Here is a 10685-nt window from a genome sequence, read left to right on the forward strand (position 1 = left end):
GCACTCATGAAAGCAAGAGGTACAATTTCAGTTCCTCTTTTAGGGAACAGACCAAAAAGCTCCAATTTGCTGGTAGATTGTCAAGGCTGGTTCAATATTGACAAACAAGTGCGGTGAACATCCCAATCGCAACTTCTTCCATGTATAGCACAGTTGAAGATATTTTAATAATATGCTTTTGGATATTCCTTCAGTATGCGAAATTAATGCTAATATTTAATTTCCGATAGCTAAATGATAATCTGCCTAGCCATTATTACTCCTAACCTGTTGACATCCAAGTTGTAATAGCATTTATTCCAAGACCAAATTATGTTTTCTAAGGAAACCCATTTTCTACATCCACAAAACCTCATTATCCTAATATAATATTGTTGCTTGCAGGCTACTTCTAACACCAAATTTTCGTTGTGTAGGCTTCTTTAGTTTTGATTTCATTGGTAGATATCTTTAGCCTTTGCTGAAAATTATAGCTAGTGGATTCCATCAGTAAGACTGATGAAGCTTGTGGTCCATATAGGCTAAATTCTACCAAAACTTTGTTTTCTTTTAGAAAATTTTGACTTTGGTCCATTTAGGCTGAGCGGTTTTCGTCCATACAGTCAAAAAAATTAATTACTTTGTGGGAAAACATTCTTCTTTCTTCAGTCTGTTTCCTTCTTGCCTTGCCTCTAGATCAATCCACCTACAGTTTTCCAACATAGCATTCATTGCAGTCTCAAAGAATAGAAATGTGCATGCACACTTAAGTCGTTGGCTACAAATTAAGTTTCAGAACCAGGGAAGAAGTTCACATCACAACTATTTCTTGACTTTGTGTTTGGAATTAGTAGGTTTATGGGAAAATTGTTGAACATGACATGATTCACGTTTTGTGATAAGAAGTTTGATATCCGACATAAACCATTTTTTCCATGTAGATTTCACGAGTTAATGATTTGATTTGATGCAAATGTGCTTTTACGTATATGAAACTTGTGCCGAAAGTAAGGGCTGTAATTACTAGAAGTTTGAGAGGCAGGATGACTTTCAACGGCTATATTCATGTGTTCTGAGATCATCGCTGGATGCAGGTAGCCCCACTTAGTTTTAAAGCCAAAGAGAAACCGAGAAAAAACCTTCCCTTATCCGATTTCAATCTCATCCTAGTTAGTTTCTGACAAGAAAAGAATCTTCTCCAAATGATCCTCAAAAGCGCATCACACCCACTTCTCCGAACGTTGTTCATCATTTTCCTGTTTCCTCCAAACTATACGCAACATCGCGTGATGTTGAATTTATGTCTCCTTAATTAGGCAGTGCTTATCTATAGAATTCACTCATTTTATGGTTTTAAAATCACGAGTTGATATCTAAAACAGAAATGATCTCCAGCGTCAAAACGTTTCTTGCTACCATTGATTTGGTCTGATTAAAAAAATGTAACAACTGCCATATTTTTCTGCATTCTTGGACCATGACTCTTTGGTACAAAACAAAGCAATCTGGTGGCTTACTGCTAAAGGACATTAAACACAACCATGTGCCCATCAGCCCAAGAGCACTTTATTTATTTCGTCTCTCTGGTGATCAAATTCAAGCTCTTAGCCCATTGGTGGCACTGTCATTTTCCTATCTCGAACCAGATCTAAGCATCTTCAAACTCCATTCTTTGGGCATGGGAGAGTCTGCCACATCATGGATGATACAGAACACTGTATATTCAAAGGTAAATTAACCAAAATTATTGAGCGAAAAATGTATTCTAGGTACGCTCTTTTCCAAAGCGTGAACGCCACTCTCCATATCTTCGTATGGTATATATAGAATTTTCTTTTTCCTTTTGGATGCTTAGCAAAACAAATTCGCGGAGTTCGTAAGAGTTATGCAGACAAAAGGTCGCACATCTTTTTCTGTCTTCTGCATACTCTTTTGTCTGTTTATTGCAAGTCTTTATCCTCTTTCATGTCTTTGGTCATTTCCTCAATTAGAGTGACCTTCTCGTGAGATTCTATCGAAAACAGAAATAGATTTGGCCGGTGAACTATCAATGCCCTGCCCCATACACAGAAAATATCATCCCTGTCTCAGGGTTTTGATGGAAATCGAGAAAACAGATGAAAGTGGAGTGAGGAAGAAAAAAAGTCCTCCTGGAAATGATTTTTGTACAGATAAAGAAGGATCCAAACAATGTAAGAAAAGCTTAAGAGAAAAACTAGAAGCATGAAAGCACCCTTATCCTCAACATCTTATCACTTTCTAAATTCTGCGAAAAAAATCAGACAATTAAGGAAATTAACAATAGCAACCAATGACATGAGGCGGCAGTTTTCCCAAAGAATCTGGAAATTATAAAAAAAGAGAAGGAAAAAAGAAAAAACATCCACCTAAAAGTGAAGCGTCCTGATCGTCACGCGCTGCCAAAATGCTGTACAAAAATTTGAGCTGACAATAAGATACTGCCCATCTAGTCCCTTCCTAAGAAGCAATTGACGTCACCCAGAAGATTTCTCTCCTCCGCCTTGCCGTGTAGTGCACGAGCATAGCCTATTTGCCTAACCATATAGTCCCCTCCAAATGCCCAAACACATGCCTTTCGGCCTTTTTTTAGTTTTTACAGAAAAATTCTCTAGCATTCAAATAACAGTACAAAAGAAAACAGAGCCACCAATCGGGCTATCCTCTCCTTTCTACATATTATAATACTAATATTTTATAAAAATATTGCCCATTTGATTCCAATATTTTATTCAGCATTCAGACTTGTTTATGCACCACCATCACACTATTTATCCTCTGTAAAGACCAAAACTAACCCCCTCCTTCCTCCCCTTCCCCTGGCAAAACCAGAACCAAAGCATCTTTTTTTTCACCCATTTCAGCTACAATTTTGGGTTTGAGATTTTGGTCTTGTTCCGACAAAAACATGGCTTCAATATTGAGCTCGCAAGGAGTGGTATTAGCCACAGCTATGGCAGTCTCTGGCACTGTAATTCTCCTTGCTTTTCGTCTGCAGAAATCTTTACCTCTTGATCAAATCCCCCAGCCTTCTCAACAAGTCCTCCGCTCTTGCATATCTTCTGGTAAATATACATAAACAACTAGCCGTCTAGCTCTACTTGCATGCATATATATATATATATATATATATATATATATATATATATATATTAACTGCTAATTAACTTTCTTGTTCTTGGGTTTATTTTTATTTAAAGAAGGGAGGAAGAGGGAGAAGAAAAAGAAGAAGAAAGTGCACTTTGCGGAAGATGTGATGGATCCGAGAGGAGATGGGGAAGAGTTCAGGAGACAGCTGATGCAGAATCCTGTTAGAATAGGTAGCAACAATAACTCTCCGGCAGCTTTAAACTCATCAACAAAGTTCAAGAAAATTGGTGGTGGTAAAGATAGAGGAATGCCCGCTAACAGAGTTGCTCTTTACAATGGAATTCTAAAGGATCGTGTTGTCCAGCGACTGGCTTATTCTTACTGAGAACTAGGAAAACAGATTTTTATTTTTATTTTTATTTTTGTACAGTCAAATTTGTGCGTATTTTTCGCTACACTTTGTGTAGTTTGTAATTATGTAAATACTATATAGTATATATTGTTTTTTTTTTAATTTCAGTTCTCATTTTTTGTAAGAAGTTTTACACTTGTACTGGTTGGGGATGACTGGCTAGTAAGACTCATTTGGTAGTTTTCTTTTTTTTTTTTCTTAATTTTCCCTTAATAGTTATTTTTTCTTAATATTTTGATTTTATTATTTCTATATGACAATCTTCTTGTTCGATTTTTATCTCAATAAAAATAAACGAGTGTTACGTATAATCTTATATAAAACTTTCGCATGACAAGGGATGTGCGTTGTTAATTTGACAAAAGTACCTTTTGCAAGTAAGATATATATATATACACACAAACAAGTATATATGTATATTTTTTGAAAGTAAATTTGCAAATCAAACGATTATTTATTTCTCAATTGTCAACATAACATTTCATATATGTGACGACATTTTAAATTGCACGGTGGCACATTAATGAATAAATTAGAGTAAGGATGAAGGGGTGCAGTTTGGTTAAGTTTTGAGTGTAAACACAATCCAAACAAAAAAAAAAGGATTCTACTTTTTTTTCCTTTTTTTTTTGTTTGAAACCAATCCTAATGTGATTTGGCTTGGTTTCTTATTCAGTTTGAGCATTTTAACAAACCAAAAAAAATTCTACAATTTTAATGCTGCTCCAATTCTTAATTTTTACTAAAATTAAAACAAAAATTTTGATTTTAATGTATTTTATATGAATATTCTAAATTAAAGATTTGAAATATAAATATAATTATATACCTCTTATGGCCCCTCCCCCGCTCAAAGGACAAGGCAGAAAGGAAAGGTTAGGCTTCGTAGTGTGTAAGCATGATGGCTAACACAGACAACTTTTCCCCCTTACCAAGATCGTGGCAATGGCAAACAATTTAAGCTTTTGTTTACCGGAATGACAATGTGGCCTTACCTTCGACTTTATGTAGTAGTTCCTTTCCGACATGGAAGCCCCATTCACATGGACATGTAAACATCTTAAACTGATATGCATGCGTGAGTGGGAAGGCAGCCATGTGCTAGGATGCTTCCTCTCTCACATCTCAGCCAACAACCATATATATATATATAATCTCCTCAAATTTATTATCACATGACCAATTCATTGACTTGACTCCACTCTGTTTTTTCCTTTCTCTTCTGCGAGTGATGTGCGTCGTATTCATGCCGTCATTCAATTGATTGCCTGACTGCTATTATTGGTGTTTTTATAAAGAAAAAAGGAATATATAAGAGTTTAATTCTCAATTTATCCAAGTAATTAAATGCAAAAAACAAAAAAGAAAACCCCAAAACCAAGGCTAGGCCGAAGTTATATCATCTAGCAAACCAAGTCTAACATACAAATACTTACCACCTAGTTAATGGAAAGCAAATGTTGGATACCGTTTGGGGTTCACAGCATTCATGAAGCCCAAAAATTAGATAATTGAAGTAAGAGGCCACTCACATCATTTTTTTATTATTTGAAATTTTAAAAATTTAATAAATTAATTAAATATTTATTAATGTTCCACGAGAAACACAATGACTATTTTCTATTTGATACATTCTGAACTGGTTACACGGCTTATTCTATATTCAATTCATTAAAATTATGAGAATTTTTTGATATATTTATGTTACCATATTTTTTTAAATTTGATGGCCCACTTGTCTCACTGTTTTTTTTTTTTGGCCCTTTCGGCAGTTTCGGGGGACCTATAGAAGAAAATGCTTGTGGGAGACACTTGGCTGGTAAGTGTGGGAGACAAGTAAAGGAAGGAAAGCCTCAAAAGAGCAGCATGGGGCATGGGTAACTGAATATTGAGTTGGAGTTGCATTGAAATTGGAACAGAATCTTTATACTCATCACCCACCTTGTCTTTTTATATAATTTTATATATTTTTTTTTTCTTTTGATTTTGGAAGTGCTAGTGTGTTTCTTGTGAGGGCTGTTTGTGCTTCTCACATTTCTCCCCCCTTTTTTAATAATTTAATTGCATCCCATTTAATTGAATAATACACTTGTCATTGAATTTTCCAAATGTCGTAATTATGCACCCAAAATGCACTGAAGGCCATGTTCTAAATATTCCAGAAGGTTTTCAGTGTTTGACCAATCAGCCTAACCAATGGAAAAGAGAGGTGGTTATAAAGAAGATAACATTATTATCCCCGCAGCGCACTGCACCCAACATGTTTGAGCTTTGATTGGACAAGCCATGTGGACATTTTCAAGCATGGACCAATCACATTTCTCCTTGCGGTAGCCTTCCTTGTGGGAAAAGATTTGTATATAGAGATAGAACATAGTCCTCCATTTCATTTTTTGAAAACAAAAAATGGTGGCCGGCATTTTTCTTTATTTTTTAGAGCCATTCATGGATTGCGTTGACATTGCAAACATAAATTTGCAGCCACATAGAATGGCAATTTGATGCTTGAGCGCGATCAAGCTAAACTGTGACTTTTGTCTTTCTTATCAAAAATTTTATCGGAAATAAGTAGTGTATGAGAGTTAACATGTAAAATAACCAAATGAGCCAATGGCAAATAGTCACGTGTCAATGATTAGCTCTCCCATCCATAGAGTAGTGACGAATTTCAATGTTAAATGAAGTAAATTAATACTCCCTATTAATTTGTCTTAGATCTTGACCCTTTATCAAATGAATAAATCTCCTGAGGGCCCAGGATTGTGAGCAATCAGAGGTAAAAGCAACTCCAAAGCATGGAAGAAACATTAGGCAATCACCCAAGCAGGCAAGAAGGTGAAATGTGCTGCCTGCTAGGCTGCTAGCTCGTATAGGATTCTCCAACTAAACTCTTTGGTAGTCACCAATAAATCTTGAAAAAAGATATGCAAAGATACCCTTTAAGTTACCTTGATGGAGATTGACGTGCAATAGATGGTTACTGTAGGGTAGGGTAGAGTTAATTAATTTTTATCGAAAGTCAAAGATTAAGAAGAATAAAAGTTAAAAAATTTTAAAATTAATATATTGAATTTAATTATTAATAATAAAAAAATTTATAATAGATAATAATTTTATATAATATGTAAATAAAAAAAATAAAAAAAAAAACTTATAATAGTGTTATAAGAAAGTTTTGTTTGACGATGATAATATCTTTTTTAATATAAACTGCTAAATTATTTATAAAAAACTTATCATCCATTTTGTTTTGAAATCTTATCTTTCTCAATATAAATGACTAAAAAATTAATATTATCAATATTTTATATTCTTATTTTATTATATTTAAGTTTATAATACTAAATATTAAACTATAATGCATAAACTATAAATAGTTAAATACGATATACAGAATTAATAATTTCTTCTTATACTCAAGATAATTTTTTTTCAACTAAATATAAAACATAAAACACATTAAAAACATATACTCAAGATATTTTTTTTATATAATTAAGATTAATAAAAATAACATATTAGTGAAATTTTGAACAACAGCCAATAATGCAATACTAGAACTTATATTTGAGAAATACATATACAATAATTTTTTAATTTTTAAAAATTAAAATCATTAAAAATAAAATCTACATAACAGAAAAAAAAACAATGATAAGTAGGAGATATAACCTATATAACAAAAAAATGTTGTTGATAATTTATAAAAATTTAATAAAGAAAATTTATAAAAACTTAAAATATATGAGCAAATAGAATATAAATAAATAATAATAATAATAATAATAATAATAATAATAATAATAATATAAATAGAAAAAATAAAATAAAAATTTTACTTTTTATAATTTTACAATACAAAGATAAAAAATAAAAGAGAAAAAGATGAGTGCAGAAAATTAAAAAATTTAAAAAAATTAAAAATTTGAGTAAAATTAAATAAATTTATAAAGCCATTTTATTATTTTTTAATTATATTAATTTTTTAATAAAAAATTATTTTAAAAAATAATTAAAAATATATAATATATAAAAAATTTCAAAAAATTTAGGGTCCATGCCCCACATTACAAATGGACGCTCCGCCCCTGTGTCACACCCTCTGCGGCTCTGCAGGCCACTGTTTGAAAGTTCACGAGAAAGCACTTTTTGCCTACAAGTTGATGAATGATTGGGCAGGATTTAATCGAAAGAAAAGTCGATGAACGATTAACAAAAATTCAAAAAGAAAAGCAGCTCAACCATTGGCTGTCAAATTACTAAAAAAAAAAATTGTATATTTTTTTGCTATTGCTGTTTTGCATGTCTTTCTTTCAATGTATCAAATCATTTTGTGGATAAGGTAGTGATGGAAAACGTTATTTCAGTTGCTTTCACTTAACGATCAATTAAATGGACAATCAGAGAATGCCCATTATTATCTGAAAGAGAGGGAGATCTGACGAAGGCATATAATTGGGGAAAAGAAGAACTACTCAACGCCATAGTTTGAGTTTTTCATTTTTAATAGAAGGTTGTTTTCATGTTTATGCAAACAAGGCAATGCCGATTTTATCATACAAGGACAAAAGAAGAAGAAAATTGACATTTCCTAAACTTCATTTCTCAAAATAAATGTGCTTTTAGTTAGGCATTTTTTGAGCCCCTTCATGTCGAGTTACTACTCACTATATATATATGTATATGAAACAAAAATTGATGTTTTTTCATATACATAACTGTGTATTTATTCACAAATACATCAATTTCGCTTGTAAATTCATGGGTTAAGACTCAAGACTATAATTGATTATTTACGGTCTCATTCACATGTTTTTCTGTTAGTATCAAGTAGATTAACTGTTATTTAATTCAAATTATAAGAGTAGAGAACGAGTGACATATAGTTATCATGTAGCGGTAAATATAAATGTAATGGTAGTAGACCCATCTTAAAGGACAGACTGTTGATGTATGGAAAGGAAAGAAGGAAGATCAAATCCCCAAATGGCAGCTGCCACAACAAGGCAGTGGAACATGACACATCCCCATTCAAATGCTTCCATCAAGGATCACCACATCAATAAAAATTATAAAGGCACATGACATACGCAAAATCTCATGGTTAGATCCATTTTCCACCATTACCTCACCAACCTTTTTGAACATTTCACTTTGTATATCAAAACATAAGACAATGGCGTTCGCGTAACATAGGGTCCCTTTACTTTTGGGTTTCTTTTTTTTTATTATTATTTTTTAATTCCAAAGTGGTCCATGGTACCCTCGCCCATTTAGTCAAAAAAAGAGCCAATGCTTTTGCTTAAGTTGGCCCCTCTCAACCAACTTGGTACACAATTAAGATAGATTCACCCAATAGTTTGATGAATTCCATTTCCCTTCCCTCTTACCTCATTCTCCTTTTGGCTTTATGTCTGTATTATTGAGAGAAAAAGGCATTTGGGTTTCTTTAAGACGAAAAAAAAAAAAGCTAAAAGCGACTTCCTTTAGGGCATTTAGGAATTAGGTGGGTGAGGTAGGTGTTGAGTGCCCTCTGTCTCGCCCTAAACAAGGTAAGCTCTCATTTCTTTACTAATAAAATGGTGAGACAGGCGGTTTGAAGATAAGGATTATCCGGGTTAATTACTAAACAAGCTAATTATTTTTTTGGGGTACTTGATTAGTGGTAATGACGTAGGGTTTGATGTTGCCTCGTCAAATGTTTGGAACAATTCAAACATCACTATTTTTTACATTATTAAAGAAATGATTTAACCATTCAGAGATTGCTGAATTGTAACGTACGCATTTGTTTCTGGTTCGCCAACAATATTTTGGAATCTCTACTTCATTATAGTACAGATTAATTCCCAATTTGACTGGGGATGGGTTCATTATGCCGTCCTCTACACTACCAAATTTAAGATTAAAGAAACATTCAGGCAAACCTGAGTACGTCTCTCATTACGCAGTGCTTATGTAGCTACATCGAATGTTTTTTTTTTATATAATTGAAGAAAGAAGGATTCAAATTCTATTCTTTAAGTAGGAGGATTATGCATCAATTAATAAACTAAATACTTGGATACGTAACTACATGTAATGTTGCATCATTGCATGGTATATTATATCAACAATATAAAAACCTATTGGACTTCACCTTACTAAAGAAAAAATTATTGAGTTTTACAATTCAAATTAATCTTTTTGATTACAGATTTCACATCAATAAAAAATAAATAAATCTTGAATATATAAATATGTACCTTTTACTTTTTATCAAATATGTTTTTAAAATTCAAAACATAGACTTGTGACAAGTGATTTTAGTACAAACTCAAATTTTCATTATTGTAAAATTTCATGAAAAATACAAATGTCAAAATAGATTTGAATTAATGTAAGAATCTCTCTCGTGTGAGTAGAGACCAAGTACAACAAGCCTCTTTTATGGGTAAAGAGCTTGTTGCACAAATGGGTGCATTGGATTGTGTTATTTTATTCATGTGGAATATGTAGTTTACTCTCCTGTCCTTACAATATGAAAATGAAAAGGACGGGATTGAGCAACATGGCTTCAAATGGTGACTTCACACGATGTGGTGAAAGTATTAAGTATCACTAATTGGTTTGTTAATCAAAAGCGAAGATTGCTCGCTACTATTTTATATTTAAAACATAATTAAAGTGACAAAAGGAGAAAAGAGAGGTCAGATGAGACATGACTTGAAAAAGAAAAATAAATAAAGGAGCTATATGCACTTAGTTTGCTCAGCCTGTCTAGGCCTGACCTGAGAGAATAATGGGCTGTCCTTTAGTATGTATGTATGTATGTATATATAAGATATATAAACAGATATTACATTTTTTCTTATATTCTATTTATAGTTCATAACTGAGTTTATTTATGGTCACTATCTAAACTCAAGACAATTTAAGTACGCAACACTTTAAGGAAACACCATACTTGCAAAAGATAATCCGATAACTGGGAAGATAAAAAATAATGAGATTACATGTAAATAATTCAAATTTTAAAAAACAAAAAATTTAATATTTTTTCGAACTCTTTAACACTTCATAAAGAAACGTTAGAGTTTCTCCCGTTAAGGATGAAGGACCAAACCCAATAAAATTGGGCCCAAGTTCATGCCCTTGGAATCAAGCGTTTCAATCGCGACTGGACCGGATCAGCTCACATCGCACC

The 10685-nt window shown here is 32.6% G+C and overlaps 1 protein-coding gene across 2 annotated transcripts; it reads left to right on the forward strand.

Moving 5' to 3' along the window:
• Positions 1-2472: 2472 nt before the first annotated feature.
• On the forward strand, positions 2473-3810 carry LOC18588767 (uncharacterized). Of its 2 annotated transcripts, none has more exons than XM_007013399.3 (2): positions 2473-3062; positions 3201-3810. In XM_007013399.3, the coding sequence occupies exons 1-2, from the start codon at positions 2906-2908 to the stop codon at positions 3470-3472; spliced, it is 429 nt and encodes a 142-aa protein (XP_007013461.3). In that variant the 5' UTR covers positions 2473-2905; the 3' UTR covers positions 3473-3810. The 2 variants fall into 2 exon arrangements, with proteins under 2 accessions (XP_007013461.3, XP_007013460.3); XM_007013398.3 differs by having other exon boundaries at positions 2481-3062; positions 3198-3810.
• The last annotated feature ends 6875 nt before the right edge of the window (positions 3811-10685 follow it).

This window comes from Theobroma cacao, chromosome 9, assembly GCF_053813885.1.
Source record: "Theobroma cacao isolate CCN51 chromosome 9, ASM5381388v1, whole genome shotgun sequence".
NCBI lineage: Eukaryota > Viridiplantae > Streptophyta > Magnoliopsida > Malvales > Malvaceae > Theobroma > Theobroma cacao.

Coding starts and splice junctions, on each gene's coding strand:
- LOC18588767 (XM_007013398.3), top strand. CDS start 2,906: ATGGCTTCAATATTGAGCTCGCAAGGAGTGGTATTAGCCACAGCTATG. Junction 3,063..3,197: donor CCGCTCTTGCATATCTTCTG/GTAAATATACAT, acceptor TTTTATTTAAAG/AAGGGAGGAAGAGGGAGAAG.